Raw genomic sequence first — 18,718 nt, 5'->3', positions numbered from 1 at the left:
CAGGCAACCCTATAGGACATGCCTTTTGATGGCCGTCGCCTTTTTTGTGACAAGACAGACTCTACGCTAGAGCGCTTTAAGGATTCTAGAGCTACGGCCAGGTCCCTGGGCCTCACGACAACGACCCATCCACCTCAGTCTGCTTTTCGCCCCTTTCGTGGCTACAGAAGGGGTACCCGAACATGCCCAGACCAGCCACCAGTTCACGCAAGCTTCCCAGTGTCAGTGTGGCTGTGGAACCCAGCGACGTTGGTCTGGGGGCCAGCGGGCAGGCCAGTTAACTTTTCCCACAGCCTGCAGCAGCCTCCAAACCTTCCTTGTCCAACCTTCCAGGGCTATCAGAAGCCAGTGGACGGCAGGATCCTCCATCACCTCCCCCACTAGCAAACCATCACATTGGACAGATGGGTTTGGCAGATAGTCCCCTTCAAGACTACCCCTCCCTACATGCCACCGTCTTTGGATTGCATGTCAGAGGATCATTTGGCACTTCTACTCCAGGAAGTTTCAGCTCTCTTGGCCGAAAGAGTCATCAAGAGGGTTCCTATGCCAGAAGTAGGTCGTGATTGCTATTCCTGCTACTTTCTGGTGCCCAGGAAGTACAGGGGCCTGCGTCCTATTCTACACCTCTGGGCCCCCAACCGCTTCCTCCGGAAGGAAAAGTTCAAAATGCTAACCCTTGGCTCAGGTTCTGTCTGCTCTCGACCCTGGCGGCTGGAAGGTGGCATTGGACTTGCAGGACGCCTAGTTCTACATCCCCGTCCTGCCAGCCCACAGGAGCTTCCTGAGGTTCACGGTAGGTCATGAACATTTATTTTCAATTCACCATACTCCCCTTTGGCCTTACCAGCACCACTTGGGTGTTCACAAAAGTAATAGAAGTGGTCGCAGCTCATCTGCGCAGATTAGGGGTTCCAGTCTTCCCCTATCTTGATGACTGGCTGTTGAAAGTGGGCTTGCCCCAGGCTGTCGTCTTCCCACCTCCAGACTACGGCCGACCTCCTGCACTTACTGGGGTTCACTATCAAAGTGCCGAAGTCACTCCTCACTCTCTCTCCAATGCTCCTTTTCATCGGGTGGCGTTTCGGGCCTATCCTCCCGAGCAGCGAGTCTTGGAAATTCAGGCTATGATACTGATGTTTCAGCCTCTATTCCGGATTTCGGTGAGAACGACCCTGAGGCTGCGAAGCCTCATGGCCTCCTGCATCCTGCTGGTGGATCATGCCAGATGGCATATGCGGGCTCTGCAGTGGGACCTGAAGTTCCAGTGGGTGCATCATCAGGGCAGTCTTTCTAACTACGTCCAGATCTCGGAGGGACTGTGTAATAACTGCATTGATGGCTAACGTACCACGCTTGGGTCAGAGGCAGAAACCTCTCCCTTCCCCAACCAGACCTAACAGTGGTGAGAGATGTCACTCCTGGGATGTGGCTTCTATCTGGGAGGGGCAGAGACCAGAGGCATCTGGTCTCCGGCGGAGTCTGAGCTCCATATCAACCTGCTGGAGCTCCGGTCAATTTGTCTGGCGCTGAATGCATTTCTTCCATCTCTCAAAGGAAAAGTAGTGCAGGTGTTCACTGACAACACCACCGCCATGTGATACTGCAACAAACCGGGCAGGGTGGGGTCGTGGACCCTATATCAAGAGGCTCTTCATCTCTGGACATGGCTGGAACATCAGGGCATGACCGCGGTAGTTCAATACCTGGCAGGTTCTCTCAACACCAGGACGGACGAACTCAGCCGCTGGTGTCTGGTGGATAATGAATGGTGTTTTCACTCGAAGGTGGTGCAGGGTCTCTTTCAGTGGTGGGGAGAGTCTTGGTTATATCTGTTCACCACCGAAGAGAACGGCCAGTGTCAAATTCTGTGTATTGAAATTTCCAAGGCGGCACTCCCTTGTTGACACTTTGTCGCAAGTGGAACGGCGGCCTCCTGTACGCCTTTCCGCCTGTACCACTTCGGCCCAGAGTGCTGAAGATCAAGTGTGACCGGCCCCAAGCTATTCTTGTGGCTCCGGACTGGGCACAAAGAGTCTGGTACCCAGAGCTCCTGAGCTTGGCCATCTGTCCTCCACTCAGACTGCCTCTTCGGGAGGATCTTCTGTTGCAGCTGCAGGGGAGGGTTCTTCACCCTAACCTGTCCAGCCTCCACCTCTTTGAGTGGAGATTGAGCGATGACAGTTGACCGCTTTTGACCTTTCTCTTGAAGTCTGTAACGTTATCTTGGCAGCCAGGCGTCCCTCCACTAAGATGGTATATGCCTGTCGATGGAATACATTTGTGGCATGGTGCACAGGAAAGGCTGTGGATCCCTCTTTCTGAGAACCTATTGTACATAATTTCTCTGGCCCAGCTGGGCTCTGCCCTGGCACTCTTAAATGCCCTCCTTCGGCCATCTCTGCTTTCCTTCAGCTTCTAGATCAGCCATCATTGTTCAAGTCCCCTATTGTACAGAGATTCTTCAAGGGCATTACTCATCTCTTTCCTCCTTTTGCTTTCTTAATGCCCCAGTGGGACTTGAACCTTGTCTTAACCTACCTTATGTGCGCTCCCTTCGAGCCTCTTCACAACTGTCCTCTCCGTCTCCTCTCTCTGAAGACAGCTTTGCTTGTTTGCATCACCTCTGCTCGCAGGGTGAGTGAGCTCCAAGCTCTTTCTTCTAAGCCCCCTTTCTTCTCTGTGCATCCGGACAAAGTTGTGTTAGGACAAGTTCTTTCTTCCTTCCCGAAGTGGTAACGCCCTTTTGTAGGAGAGTAGGGTCTGCAATCCTATGATCACCCCAGATTTTTGCATTTTGCTCCACTGGTTTACGACTTCTCTGGCTGTGGGCCTGCTAATCAGACCCACAGCCTTGCTGTTCTCTCACTAAATTGACACGTGTACCTTAGGTGCATTTACCAATTGGTACTGGGCCACCTTATCAGACCCTGTAACTCAGGGCATAGGTGTACCCAGGGCCTACCAGGGGCTGCAGCATGTATTATGCCACCCCTGGCTGGCCATCTAAATCGGCCACAACTGGCTGCACGACAGCTGGGGCGAGGTGGTGTAATCACCCCTTGCTTTAGATATAGTATACCTATATCTAACCCTAGAATGGACACCCGTATTCCTATCTGTCACTCCTATGGCAGGCCTTGACAATCCTGAAGGCAGAGTGCTTGGAATCGTGTCAGGTGGTGCTCTGGCATGAGCTGAGCCCGTTTGCAGCTTGCGGAACCAAGTCCTATTAGCTGTTCCATGATAACGCATACCATATACTCTTAAGTGCATTATAATCCTCGCGGTTATATGCCAACTCTGGTATCGTTTTATCAAAACATGTCGAGTAAGGTGTCATACGAATTGGAATACTAACCCCTCGCCAATTCTGGCGACGGGGTTAGCATTCCACCCTTCTAGAGGGACACGACATGTATGTAACTGTGAACCCCGGTTAAAGTTAACTCAAGCCTCAGCATCACAAACTGGATGCTGCCACCACAGACACAAGTCTGACCTCCTGCTGCTGGGAGTCCTTCCAGCGAGGGAGGCTTGGACAAAGGGTTTCCTGTCAGGGGCGCTGCTAGCACCATCCCAGACAGGGTTTTGTGTATCCTGGGCAGGCAGGGCTTTAGAGGAAGGTGACTGCAAGTGGCACCCCGGTGCTCACTATGCATCTGCCGGCTAGAACCAGTTCCAGGGGCACACCAGCCCGTGTGCTGGGGAAAGTCCGGCATGGGAGAGGGGTGTAACCACCCCCCTTCCTGGTCCCACCCATGGGCAGGACCTAGTCGCGTGCCAGCCCCTTTTCCTAGTATAAAGATAGGAGCGGGCCCCCTTCCAAATTAGATCCTTTGAATCCTAAAACTACTTTCTACGAAAGGAACTCAAGACTTCTTCCTAAGATTTCTCCCTTGTGACTAAGGAGTAGTCTCCCTGCATCCGCAGGCACCATCCAAGCATCGCGGTCTGCTGTAAGTCTCTCCTCCGGATCAAGACTGCCCAGCTCGACGAGAACCGGCTTCCCTGGCACCTCTGACCTCTACCTACATCATCAGCCCAGCTGAGATTCGTGGGTGTGACGAGACCTCGAGGGACCGGCCGTCTTCAGGACTGCACGACGCTTGCCCAGCACGACTGCCGAGGGATCCTCGAGTGAGTGCTTTGGGGTGCGAGAAGCCCCAACCCTGAGCAGCTCCAGCACCGAAGTTCAGCCTCCACGAGATCTGCGTGGGGCCCTTCTGCTCTTTGCTGCGCACCGCGTTGTCTGGCTACTGGCCTGCTGGCTTGTGGCCTTCCTGACGACGAACGACGACATCAACACCGCTGGTCTGGTTGCTCCAGACTGGCCCTTGCTCCCCTCCAACAGAGGAGCACCCCGGACCCTCCTGGTCCACTCCAGACGCCATTTTAAGTCCACCGCGTGGGCTTGCATCTGCCAAGACTTGTTGCCCCAATCCTGGGTCCAGCGACGTCGACAGCAGATACCATCGTGGGACAGCTCGCACCTCCATCATGGTCGCCGACAACGCCTCCTGGTCCGTGAGACTGCAGAGCCCAGCGTCGCCCACTCACCTGGTCGAGGTGACTCCATCCGGTGCCATCCTGGTGCCCATCTAATCACTGGCTAGTGATTCAGAACTTGGTCCCCTCTGCTTACAGGTGTCTTCCATCTTCGATCCAGGCTTGGATCCCTCCGAATCTCTTCACTGGTCGCCTGCCAGCAACTTCTTCTTTCAGGCTCCATAGACTGCAACAAAGATTCCCGACGTCTTTCCAGACCTATGCATCCGCAGCCCCTGGGCTAGGTAAACTCAGCATTTCGGTGCTCCAGCATAGCTTTGCTATCCAAGGGTCCAGATCCTTTTCGTTTCAGCTCTACCTAGTCGGATTCGTCCGATAACACTAACTTTACGAAATCTAGCATCCATAGACTTGGTCCCGCATCCCGCGTGAGAGTGCACACTCTGCACCCGATCCCCCTAGGCCTCCTGCTAGTAATCTGAAGGTTCAGTAGTCAAGTCCTAGCGATCCCAGCCTATTAGAGTAGTACTTATCTGCTAGTAATTTCGCATTCCACTTTTGTAGTATATGGTTTTTCGTGCCCCTCGGGCATTTGTGTAAATGGTGCAACTTTGCGTATTTTCTTAAGAGCTTTGTATTGTGCTTAGCGCCCTGTCCTCATAAAGAGTCCAGGGCTGTTGTGTTATAAATAAATATACTTTTATTTTCATAACTTGTGTGGTGTCCTTTCACTTGGTGTTCAAGGGGTATATGTGATGGTATAACAGCTGGCTTAACACGCCCTCTAGAGTCTAGCCTAAAGACTGCTCTTGTCCATGCTACTAGGATAGCTGGTCTACGGTTGACTTACAACCAATCATCAATAAGGGTTGTTTGGACTGATACATAGTGATCACTAGAATAGTGAGCACTGCATATCAGGCCAACTTCTCACACCTTTCACATTGGACAAACCATTACTTTTCCCACCTTTTTCCCACCTCCTTCCAAAGAGGAGGAGAGACTCCACCGTCTGGACCCCAAGCGTGCGCTATCTTTTTACCTTGATCGCACAAAAGATTTCCGGGTTGGGCAATCAACTCTTCGTTGGCTATGTGACTACCAAGAAAGGTCAGGCCTTTCAGAAGCGGACCATCTCTAGATGGGTTGGACTTTGTATAAAAATCTGCTACACTTTGGCGAACAAGGAAACTCCAGTGGGGCTCCGTGCTCATTTTACCAGAACTATGGCAGTCACCACTGCTCTTGCTTGCGGAGTTCCACTCCTTGACATCTGTCAAGCAGCCATATGGGTATCCTTGCACACTTTCACTAGACATTACTGCCTGGACAACCAAGTCCGGAGGGACGGCTATTTTGCCATTTCTGTCCTCAAGGACTTTCTGGTGTGAACTTAGTTTGCAGATCCTCCTCCGGGGTTGGTATTGCTGGGGTATCTGTTCTAAGGTAAGGAATCTATAACTGTCTCTTTCAGATGAATAAGTTACTTACCTTCGGTAACAATATATCTGTAAGAGACATATGTCAGTTATATATTTCTTACTGCCCCATCCATCCTCCCTGCTGTGCGAATTGACTTCTAGGGACAAGGACTTGCAGGGCCCTAGTTTAGCGCACCAGTGGTCAATGTCTTGCATGTCTCTGCACTTTTGCTGTGGAAAGTCGTGTCAGAACTGATGTCAGTGCGCAGGGGCGGCCTCTATATAGACACTGCGAAGTTATCCTGGCGAACAAAACTCTGACGACAAACGCGGAGTCAACCGGCGCCAACTACTGGCATACAAGGGTACTGCTGAGAAAAATTCTCCTGATGCAGCCTGACACCTGGGGGTAATTCTAAGGTAAAGAATCTATAACTAACGTATGTCTCTTACAGATACATGGTAACTTGTTCTTTAAACATTGACTCAACACTGTTCCTGCTTTTGGAAAGCGCTCAGCTTTGTTGCCGACCTGACCTGTGGATCTTACTGTGGATGGCCTTTGCCCCCTATATAACATGCATTTGCTATGCAATCAGTCTCGTCTTTGGGACCTTGTATGCATTTAGCTATGCAGCACAGTAGCCTGGGTGCTGTAACATCTACTGTTCTTTAACATTCAGTGAAAGTAAGCACCAAACTGCATGACACTCCAGGTATGGGAGCACATGGAGAGAAATATTGCCTTTCAGCGGGGAATGGTATAGTCCAAAGCTCTGTTTTTAATATAAAATCAGGGCCTTCGGTGGTCATATCACTAAACATACAAGATTTTAAAAATATATTATTGTCTACGGGTGCTTGTGGTAGACAAATTCTATGGACTGGAATCTAGAGAACGCTAAAGTGATGATTCTGGTATTTTACTGACCTCTACTGGTCGTTTTCTATCAAGAAAGTAAAATAGAGGCTGTTGCCATAAGAATAAAAAAAGAAAGTCCCTCAGCAGAAAGCGATTCTGGTATTTTACTGACCTCTACTGGTCGTTTTCTATCAAAACAGTTAAATAGAGGAAGTTGAACAGAAAATAAAGTCCCTAAGCGGTGGCAGACAAGTCATAGGGCTGATCTCCAGAGCCCACAAAGTACATACACTTAGAAGTATATACTAAAGTATATACAAGAGGTCTTGAATGCTCGACCTAATGAAAATCTGGTGAGCTCACCCATTCACTGAGTCGTTAAATCATTACTTCTCTCATATTATACTGCCTAGTCACTAGATACAAGCGACTAGTCAGTGAAGGGTACCTCCTTTTTTGTGGGTTCCATGGTTCTCTGTACGTTCTCTTGGTTTCTAATCAACAGATTCACTAGAGCCATTTTGAATAACACTTAATGGAAGTTTGTGATTCGGTGGATAAGTAGGGCCTCTACAGGGAGGAGGACCAGTGCTGTAAAATTGACTTAAGGTAACTGCGTCAGCTGTTGGAAGTTTTCAATTTAGCAGTCTCAGATCTCAGCACTTTCAGTAAATTATTTAAAATATTCAGTTTTTCAACACGAGAACACAGGCAACAGAATAATGACCCTCCCACGCTGCCCCTCCCATTCCGCTCAACGGGGGTTATTTCATATCAATTAATGCGGAAAACCTGATTGTGAGATCCACCATAGCAGTCATCGGGAGATAATCGTTGAGGTCTGATTCAGTGTTAGTATTTGATGTAAATCCAGAGTTAGATATTCCCTTATTGTGCTCCAGACTAGCCTTACACCTTTGTGTTTTTATGTATTAGGGCAGTAAATGTTCTAATTTGTTTCTGGCCAGTTGCCACCTGCCGATGGTTAAGCACGGTTTCAACTTCGATCAATACATCAATATCAGCAGTGCCATTTTTTGCCACATGTCTGACCACTTTCTTGTTTTTAGATACATCAACAGTGCAATTTATTGCCACATGTCTGCCCGCTTTCTTGTTTTTAGATACCCCTTGTAAGGGGACTGGAATCTAGAGAACGCTAAAGTGATTCTGGTATTTTACTGACCTCTACTGGTCGTTTTCTACCAAGAAAGTTAGTGGCAGTTGCCAGAAAAATAAAAAAAATAAAGTCCCTCAGCAGAAAGCAATTCTGGTATTTTACAGACCTCTACTGGTCGTTTTCTATCAAGACCGTTAAATAGAGGCAGTTGTAAGGGGTCTGTTATCTTCCTCTTGCCCATTAAAACCAGTATTTAGTTTGGCAATGACGTATATACAAGATGTGATCTCGAAAATTAACTAAGATCACAGCCCAAAGCTACTGCATGCAAGAAAATAAAAATTTAAAACATACCAGATAGCCAATAAACTTATTTTTTTAATTAAAAATTGGAGCTCTTCCCAGAGAAGATGGGAAAAGATGGGCTTGCCCTTCCCCTGTTTTTGGCTGGGGGTGGCATAGCGCAGTGTTAAATGGCGAGCGCACCTCCTTCGCCTCTCCTGGAAGCTGCAATGGTTCCTTGGGCTTTGAGTCCCTTTCTAGTGTTCCTTTGTTTCCTAGTATCAAATAATACACAGTCTGCAACTTTTCATGTTCCACACAATCCGCTTGATTCCTTGTTTGAGCACAAATTCATATTTTAGTGGATTAGTATCTTACTCACCTCACCCAAACAATTCTTTAGTCAGTCGGGCCCCTATTTTGTCCGCTGCACTGAGGAACAAACCAGCAACTGCCGCTTTCTTACCCGGGTGTACTTTGTGGAGGTCTGCACCTTACCCTGCTGCATGTCCGTTATGCCTCCCAGCTGCCCGACAGGTGGGCCGAACAATACAAAGAGGAGTATAACAGCTGACAACCGCCTCAAATCCTGAAGTGCACACATGAGGGTATGCGTGCAGATAGCCACCTCTGCTAGAGAGAAGGGACATTCACTTTGTTGTCACTCCATGTTCTTGCTTATAGCTTAGTGTATACAATCACTTGTTGCCAAATCCAGCACTACAAAGTGTTTAAGCTAAATGGCTTTTCTTGTTATTTTTAAGATTGATAAAACCGAAATGACTTAATCCTCGATTCATGCCTAAGATACCATTGTCCTTCCATCTTGACAAAAATAAAACTTTTCACACATTGTTTACTCAGCCACCTGCTCCTACAGAGAGGCTATACACTCCTTAAATGGTAAATGTTGTCAAAGCACGGTATTGCCATGAATACCAAAAGATGTATTTTTTTACTTCTATGCTTAAGCTGTGCAGGTTCTCCAAGAATAGGGTTGCTTTCTTCCGAGGCATGTCTGCAGCAGCTGCCCTTTTTGCCAGAATGCCCCTAAATAACATATGTAAAGAAAGTTGTTACTTTTCAAGTTAATAAAATTAGTGTTTAGTCTTAAAAGTATACATTTGGTGGTAGGCTAACAGTTTGATTCCTGAGAATTTTGTAATATGTTGTGTGTATGTCACTCAAAGTCAGTCAATTAAGGTTGTGAAGAAGTTGGGTTTTACTTGCATAGATAATCTGTATTGGTTTGATGTTCACTATTGCTTTAGATATTTGTGATAGTTCACTGTGGACGTTGTGGCTGGCTTAACTGTCCATTGACCATAGAATGAGGTTGAGCATGCTGGTTTGATCTGGATGGGATTTGGTGAGCATGTTAATGAAGTAGGAAGTTTGGCTACTTATGCATTTTAAATCAATCTGGTGGTATGTTGGATTTGTAGTTCTCACCATTTGTGCTTTAATTTTAGAGAGTAGGTTTAACAAATATTGATCTATTGCTTTTAATTGTTGTAGGAGGAATTTGTGAAGTGGAAGGGATCCTTGTTTTTCCGGTTCATCAGTGTTCTAGTAGATCCAGACCCTGATATTGCCAGGTATGCTTGCTTTCCTTAAACTAGAATGTATAAAAATAAAATCCTCCACCACTGTTCATGTTCGTATTATATGACTTTCTAATTTACTTGGCAGCTTTGCAGAATTTTGTCTGGTGCATCTTTTATTGAAAAGGAATCCTGTAATGTTCTCCCAGCATTTCACAGAATGCATCTTCCACTTCAACTGTTATGAAAAGCATGAAAAGTATAATAAATTCCCACAGTCTGAAAGGTTAGTGAAAGTAATTTTTTCTTGGTCCTTCACACCTTCGATATGTTCATTCTGTCTGCATCCAACTGTTTGCAAGCATTCTTTTGGTTTATTTTTTTAGCGGTTTGCGATTCTTTAATAGTTCTTTCTTTGTCAGGGAGAAGTGTCTGTTTTCTCTAAAGGGAAAGGACAACAAAGAAAAACGCATGAAGATTTATAGGTTCTTACTGGAACACTTTACAGATGAGCAAAGATTCAGCCTTACCAACAAGATCAGCCAGAACATCTTGGGTATGTACACAAAACTTTGGTTTTTAGAGAGAGACTTATTAGGGAAGTGGGATGATGTAAACCAAATTAGATCAAGGTTCACACAAGCTGTTTTCAATTTTGTTTTTAATGTATCTTACTGCAGCCAGCTTTGTTGATGGGGTTCTTCCTTTGGACATGGAGGCCAATGAGATGCTCTGTGATACTTTTGAAGTCCTCAGCTGCAAAGAGATTAAGTTGTCTGCAATGAGGTCAAAGCCCGGCGAGGATATCCAAGCTGAAGATGATGAAATAGCAATGGCAAATGCAGTCATGCAGGCTGCTCAGAAAAAATTGATCTCGCAGGTGAGAGCATTCATGGTCCTGAAGTTTTACTGGAGGGTTTTCCACTGTGGATACTGGAGGGAGAGTTTCTTTTCAGATTTTTGATAGAGTTCAATAAAATAAGGGTACATACATTAATGTAAGTGGAACTCTTTATGTGGTCTGTATCTGTTATGAAATTCTAGCAGGGATCTGATCATCCTGGACCATCTTTAAACATTCCTGTGTCCCTGCATATGATGCATTGTGCTACGTACTTACTGAAGACCGTTATGTTCACTTTTCATTCGTTGCTAAACACCTTAAGTAGATGGTGTTAATATGCTGTCACATACTGTGCTCTGTGTAAGTGTAGAGAGATGTTTCTCCAACAAGCATGAAAGCCTCCTATTGATCCTCTATTTTCCATCACTGTTTCTTCTTCGATATTAATATACACTTTAGTCTCTCTGACTCTGTGCAAGTCACGTAATAGTTTCCTATAGATAAGATTTTCTTTTTTTTGAAAATGACAGTTTAAATCAAAGATAGCTATAGGAGTCTGTAATTTTACTATAACATAGACATCTAGCCACAGATTCCTTACCTTTAAATTCTCCCCAGGCGCCAAACTGGATCTGGAATTTCTTTACAGCCGTACCTCCGAGCATCGGTAGAAGGTGTCTAGCGACTCTGTAGCAACCATCTGATGTGACGTCGTTTGAGTCCATATAAGCCCTCTCTGACTCACTGGTGTCCGTTTCTTCTTGCCCACGCTTCGAATGCAGATCTGGATAGTGGTTATTTGGCCATTTTTTGGCCTATCTCAACATTTTTGTTGACAGAACAGTGTTTTTTTCTGATTTCCTTTGAGTTCAAACCCTGTGTGCAGCAGATGACCGCCACAGACCCTCATTCTCTTTATATGTGGTGCCTCAGTGAGCATCATGACTCGGAGTGTGACTCCTGTTGCCAACTTCGCCCAAAGGCTTTGCGGTAACGCCGCATGAAGCTCTTGGCGTTGAGGTTGTCTCAGGCTTCGTGTCGTTCGCGGTCTCGTTGTCGCTCCAGAGAATGCTTGAGACCTCGCTCCAGAAGACTTTCTCATGGTCGTCCTTCGACTTCGACATCCAGAGGTAAGTTAAGAAGCAAGTGGTCAAAGTTGCCCCATATCCTTCCTCTGGTTGAGGAGTTTGGGCAAGAGTCTACCCCGCGCCTCCCTGCCTTCCCTGAAGCTGGGTCGACTCTGTACCAGATATGGGAGTATTATTCCTCCCTGCATGCCATCTTTGGGTCGCCCACCTCCCTCTATGCACGTTTTAGCCCTAAGGAGGTCAGGGGAGTCTTCACTGAATCCATACCGGTGTTGTTGCCCTCTGCTTCAAATATGCCCTCTGAAACCGTAGTCAGATCTGTCGACTCCGGTGCACAGCATTTTGGGGTTGCCACCTGGGATACCAGTGCCTGATCAGCTGACGGCTAGGTTGGCAGAGCCAATTTATGTTACGCCATCCCTCCTCTCTGACACTGAAGCATTCCCCACATCGAAGCCAGATGCTGTCGCCGCATCGATGCATGATGGCGTTGGGGGCTGTGCCGGATGTGCAGTTATCCTCAGACACCTTTTCTCCTACTTTTAAGGAGTTCCTTATTGTTTTTCTCCAGGAGAAGAGGTTTTTGAAGAGAAGAGCTGGGATTTATTCACCCTATAAATGATGCCGCCCAGTCTCCTCTCGAGGTTAGTTGGCTAACTGAGGTGGGTGAAGCTAGTGGCCTTGAGGCCATACCATTCTCTGGCCTCTTTTCACCTCCTGGCCTCGCTACAGAGGTAAGCTTGGTCTTTGCTGAGCTTCTGAGGAGGGCATCTGTGGTTCTGGAGCTGCAGCTCTCTTCATTGTAGGTGGCTACTGACTAATTGATTGGTGTGCTTCATCAGGGTGAACCAGGGGTTGAACCTGTGCTTCTCTACAGTGATGCCTTATATGATATTTTGTTGGGTTCCTGGGATACGCCCGCTGCGCCATCGTTGTCGACTGGTCTTTAGCACATAGACACCCCCCTGCCCCGGGGACCCAGCCTGCCTTCTCCGGCAGCCTCCTCCACATAGTTGTGTAGTGGAGGCCGCTACTGCCTCCCCTGACCTTAGGGCCCTTGCTCATGTTTATCTAAACACTTATAGTAGGTGTATTTTCTCTGCCACCAGTTCAGCTTTGCGGTCAGTTAATGCCACTCGTGTTCTGAGCCGATTTTCTCATGTGTTATGGGATTTGGTCACAAGCCTGCTACCCTTGTTTCTGGATGACACCCAGAACTATCTTACTCAGATACTCCACGATGGGCAACTGAATTGATGATACGATGTGCTATGGATACCACAGACTTTGTAGGGTGAGCCATGGCTCTTTCAATGGCACTCGCTTGTCTGCCTGTCTACGCACCTCTGCTTTTTCTGAGGTTCTCATCCAGGGGATACTCATCAAGTCATAATCTATGAATGATCCCCACCCATGTGCGGGATCCCGGAGCATAAAGAAATTATATATATATATATATATATATATATATATATATATATATATATATATATATATATATATATATATATATATATATATATATATATATATATATATATATATATATATAATACATATATAATACATATATAATACATATGTGAAACATATAACTGCAGCCTAAAATATTTCCAACCTGGCAAAAAAGAAAAGCTGAAATTGCATGTTTGTATTGTAGACACCATACCTTCCCAACATATAAGGAAAAGCAGAAGCAGTAAACATTTGTCATACAAACAATGCTTTATTGCCAAAGAGAAGACCTGTAATTGCAGGCATTTGCCAGTAGGCTGCAGCAGAATACTAAGAAACAAGAAAAAACTGGCACCTTGCCTTTAAGGCATTAGAGTAAGGGTACTGTGCCTTTAAGACCTGCAGGAGACCCCTTGCTCCCATGATGCACCACAGGTGACAGTTGAGTGACTTCTTTTTTCCAGCTCCTTCTGAGGGGATCCTGGAGCTTGAGTTCTTCCGTTTTGTGACTAAAACTGATTTTGAAGGGATTTTTTCAGAGAATTAGACGTTTTCTATTTTCTAAAGGCTTCTGCTGCTGGTTTTGTAGACTTCCATACTTTTTTCCAGTCAGAATGCCAGCCTTATTCAGGAAATGTCCTTCCTGTGACAAGAAGATGGCACTGGCAGATCCACACTCGGTGTGTATTGTGTCTTCCATCCTCACACAATCCTGACCAGTGCCACTATTGTCAGAAGATCTCCAGGCGAACCCTGCACGACAGGCAACGAATATGCTACTTACCAGTATGCATCTGTTCTTGGCATGCAGGGCTTCTGACATTCATATCTGTGCATAGATCGCCGCCTAGTGTTGGGTCCGGATGATTGCACATTGTTGTCCTGGAAGAGTCTTCGAAGTATCACGAGATAGGTGGCTCCTCCCCTGGACTACAGTGCGCATGGGCATCAACTCCATCCTCAGATTGTTTTTAGCCATTATGGCCAAGATGGAGTGAAACTAAGTGAATGATGATCATGCTAGAAGTATATGTGAATCCTGCAGCTGCTACAGGCGCCGGGGAGGAGGGCGGGCGATATGAATGTCAGCAGCCCTACATGCCAAGAACAGATGCATACTGGTAAGTAGCATATTCGGTTCGAGGCATGTGGGCTGCTGAATTCATATCTGTGCATAGAATAAATAGCAGTCCCTCCATTAACGGCGGCCGCCCGTGCCAGCTGCAGCAGTTTGGAAAAGTGTTTTTAGAACAGCCTGCCCTACAGCTGCCTGCTGTTTGGAGTGCACATCAACACAATAATGCTTTGTAAATGTGTGTGTGGTAGACCATGTGGCTTGACGTAAATAATTAATTTACTCTCTTAATTTCTATGCAGGTAAGTACTTAATCAATAATAACTCAGATCGGATGAAAAAAGACAGAGTCCGTGGTGTGAGAGTTCTAAGGGGTTTTATTCCTTAAAAAGGAATGGTCATGGCCAAGATATCATGTTCTGACCACCACACAGGGTGTCAGAAGGGATAGAGCGCTACATTTTATTAACAGTACATAGCTTATATACTTATTTCATTCCATAAGTAACAGTGCAAGAGGCGTAACAGCTGAGAGAAGACAAGATAACAGTATTACACGTGGTACATGTACGTAATCAAGAGGCGTGAACTAGAGGTGTGTTCTGGAAACGTCACTGATAGGTGTCACAAAGGGGTGGCACTAACAGAAAATGTGGCAATGTCAGCAGAAATCGGAAGCTTGGATGCGCGCGCAGCTGGATGACGTGTAACTGGAGGGGTGCAGGGGACTTGACATTTACACTGACGGAAAGAGACAGAAGTCTGGCATGTCAGATCAACTTGTGCTTCTATCATATCTGATATCTGATGTTTAGGAACTAAGCTATCGGGGCAGAAAGGTCTCTGGAACAGAAGCTATTCTATACTTGCTGAGGAGTGCGTGTATAAGCGCCTGAGTGTCTGTATGAGAAGCGTGGGGGCATGGGGCCTTCCATGGAAGCATGGCAACGAAGCTATGAATTACTTGCATAGAAACAGGTCGGCCCTTTAGCCCTGCAGCTGAGGAAGGATGTTTACTGAAGCTAGCAGGAAGGAATGTATTTTCGGGGAGGGAAACAGATAACTCGAAGGTTATAGTCAATCTTGGCAGGCAGCAGGCTGAGCTGAGCACGGAGGGCCGCGCTAGAAGTAAGTCAGAGTTCACCGGTGCGGGGGCTGCCTGGGCAGAGATTTCTCGGAGTCAGAAGCCAGAAAAGAGGCTCGGTGGCAGAGATTCAGGGCCTACTTCAGCCAGGGCTGAAAAACGTAGGAGTATACTACAAAAAAGACGTTGGCATAGCATACTTAGGAACGGATCATTCAACCCATTCATGGTGGGTCTGAAAGAGGACATGTTAACGTTGGACGCAAATGTATTTGCGTCTTCATAGCTGACACAGGAGGGAAGTTACATGCACTTTAACTCGTACATGGAGTCGATGGGGTACTCGCTAGGGAACACAACTTGACCATAAAATTTATATTACCTCATTCCCTCCTTGTTCCCTACGGACCCTTCATGATATATCGATCCTCATAAATCGATCGGTTTGTTCTTGTAACATTATATGTTCATCTTTCTTTCTTTGACTGTTTGAGAGACAACTGGAATGTTCAATGCACGATGTGGCACACAGTCCACAAATCGCTGGCCCACACTGTAGACACAGGCAGCAGCTGAATACTATAACAAGGCCAATGCCTAGGAATGATAGGATCTTCCATCCCCAAGCGGTTAACGTAGTCCAGAACCAACCGGACCAAGTCCAGGTGCCTGGATTCTGATGTATCTGATTTGCAATTTTATGCAGACGGGTAATAGCTTGATAGACAGATGGTGCGTTTTGTGGGATGAAAACACAGCAACTTGACCCGATGACCTTACAGGCTCCACCTCTATCTGCCAAGATGACGTCAATTACAAGACGATTTTGAAGGACAACAACCCGTATAGCAGATTGCTCCTCTGTTAGGTTACCTAAGGCGGAGGCAGTTTCATGTACTACTGCTTCAAGTGTTCTAGTTAATCTGCGTATTAATTTACTGTTTTGTACAGGCCCTAGAAAGAAAAAGAATCCTTTATTGAAATCAGTGTACTGTTCCCATGCCGTTTCTGTGTAGTCGACAAGTGGAATATCTCTTTTGGGTCTATTCGGTACTAGATTCGTATTTCTGTGGTAATCTGGGGGAGCTAGAAAAACAGGTGGCAGAAGGAATGCAATATAACGGGTACCATCCCAATCTGGAGGCAAACGTATGTATGCGGTATGACCACAAACAAAATAGGAGTGACTTATAGCTTTAAAGGACGATTTACCATGATCACTGAATTCGACCACAGTAGTGCATTTACTATGACCTACGTGTACTGAACCTTTCTTGCTAACACATAGTTCGCCTGTGACTGGTAATACCAACATATGGGGCAGAACTGGAGCAGCTTCGGATTCAACAGTAAGGATCATAAGGCTAATTGTGTAATTACCTAATCCATATACTTCATTTTCTAGATCAGTTCCTATTCGAGTGGGAAGTCCCTCTTTATCAGGGTAACAGACGTTGAGCAGGACTAAGTTCAAGTTTCCCCAAACCCAGCCCCCATCGAAAACAGCAATATCAGGATCTAAGGAATTAATTATTTTAAACCATGCCCCACAGGAACCATTGTGAGTGAACGGGTATGGAAAGAGGGGCAGAGCTCCCTTGTAATTCTGGTAGGGAGGGAGTCGGCCACATATCCAGCAGTCTGTAGCATTATTCGTCTGATGGGAGTGATGTAACATACTAATGAATGTATTGTTGCGCAACGCAAGTCTGTAAGAGAGTTCATGTGCAGGAAGTTCACTAAAAGTGTGTTCAGCAGAGACATTGTAAGCAGATTGTTCACGCCTGAAAATAGGCCAATATATAGGTAGCAGAATGCTGGCAATAATAATTAGAATACTTAGAAAAAACATTATTAACAACGTCACTATACAGTGACTACGCAGTGATTTGCAGTATGTACGTTTCTTTGCTTCTCTCTCTCTCTCTCTATCTCGATCTAGGGGATACATGTCAGAAACTATTTAACCGATTCACCTAGGGGAGGACTTAAACAATTAAACTGTCTGACTTGCTAGATCGGAGCTTCATACGGTACAGTTCTTGGGGAGTCTTTTCTCGTTCGGTAACGGTAAAGTCTTTTTCCTCAACACAGTCTTTGGTGGGGGTGGACGAGTCAGAGTCCTGTTTTAGTCCGTTTTTTAGTTCATTGCAAAGTTTGATGTGACTCGTATGGACCCACCCCTTTCTCCCCTCTATCTTCACGGCGGTCCTAGTTGTAAGGAGGACGGTCTTCGGAGACTTCCAACGGGGTTCCAGCGGACCTTTCCGGTCGAAATTCCGGACGAGTACCAGGTCCCCAGGACGGACCTCATGCGCCTTTACATCGGTGTTGTCAGGGAAGGCTGCGGCAACCTGTGAACGACATGATTGGAGTGCAGACATCAAGGAGGCAAGGTAATCTGTCAACATATTACAATCAACATCAGTGATTTTCTTCGGAATGGGCGTCCCCCACATATTCGGTGGTCTGCCAAAGACCACTTCGTACGGGGATAGCCCTGATCTTGAGTGGGCGACCATTCTCATGTAGAATAGTGCCACGGGCAGGGCGACTATCCAGTCGACCCCTTTTTCCTGACAGATCTTGGCAAGGCGGATTTTTAGCGTCTGATTATGCCTTTCTACAAGGCCTGCTGCTTCGGGATGTCGGACACAGTGGAACCTCCACTGATATCCTAGCAAAAGGGAAACCTGTTTCATCAACTCGGACGAGAACGGCTGTCCGTTATCTGAATACACGACACGGGGCAAACCGTATCGTGGGAAGAATTCACGAACCAACTGTCTGGCAGTGGTCGGAGCAGTGTAGTCTGGGACTGGGTATGCTTCGGTCCAGCGGGACAGAGCACAAACAATTACAAGGACATATTTAAAACCTCGACAACTGTTCATCTGGATATAATCCATCTGGAGGACTTCAAAAGGGTGATCGGGAGGATGAAATCCTCCTTGCTCTACAGGGACGCTTTTACCTGGATTGAACTGGCAACAGATCATGCAAGTACGCACTTTCTGTTTTGCTGCTGCTCGTAAGTGTTTGTTGTACCAGAGATTCTGTAAACTGTCTAACATCGCCTTCTCTCCTAGATGTGCCGGACTATGTGCTGTATTTATCATGACTTGGACCATTGCGTCAGGGAGAAACCATATAGATTTTCCCTTCGTCACCCAACCTTGATCTGTCTGAATCCCTCCTAGTTCAGTCCATTTCTTTATTTTATCTGGAGTAGCATGTGTCTGAATGTCAATTACGTCTAGGGCGGGATCTCTAACTGTCATAGACTTTGTCGGTACTATTGTCTTTGTCACATCAGTAATCTGGATGTGAGTCAGTGCTGTATGTTTTGCTGTCTGGTCTGCCAGGTCATTACCCTGGGAAACAGAATCTGTAACTTTAGTATGTGCTTTACACTTCATGACTGATATGCCCGA

The 18,718-nt window shown here is 46.4% G+C and overlaps 1 protein-coding gene across 1 annotated transcript in view; it reads left to right on the top strand.

Annotated features, from left to right (window-relative positions):
- The window catches only part of NCAPD3 (non-SMC condensin II complex subunit D3), a 1,036,822-nt gene that overhangs the window by 850,743 nt on the left and 167,361 nt on the right, over positions 1–18,718 (top strand). Inside the window, exons 24-27 of the mRNA XM_086956941.1 lie at positions 9,713–9,792; positions 9,887–10,024; positions 10,161–10,294; positions 10,419–10,618. Coding sequence (XP_086813067.1) covers positions 9,713–9,792; positions 9,887–10,024; positions 10,161–10,294; positions 10,419–10,618 — 552 coding nt within the window. The remainder of the gene's footprint in view (positions 1–9,712; positions 9,793–9,886; positions 10,025–10,160; positions 10,295–10,418; positions 10,619–18,718) is intronic.

The sequence above is a fragment of the Lissotriton vulgaris genome, chromosome 2_1 (assembly GCF_964263255.1).
Source record: "Lissotriton vulgaris chromosome 2_1, aLisVul1.2, whole genome shotgun sequence".
Taxonomy (NCBI): domain Eukaryota; kingdom Metazoa; phylum Chordata; class Amphibia; order Caudata; family Salamandridae; genus Lissotriton; species Lissotriton vulgaris.
This window is presented reverse-complemented; position numbering and strand designations above follow the sequence as displayed.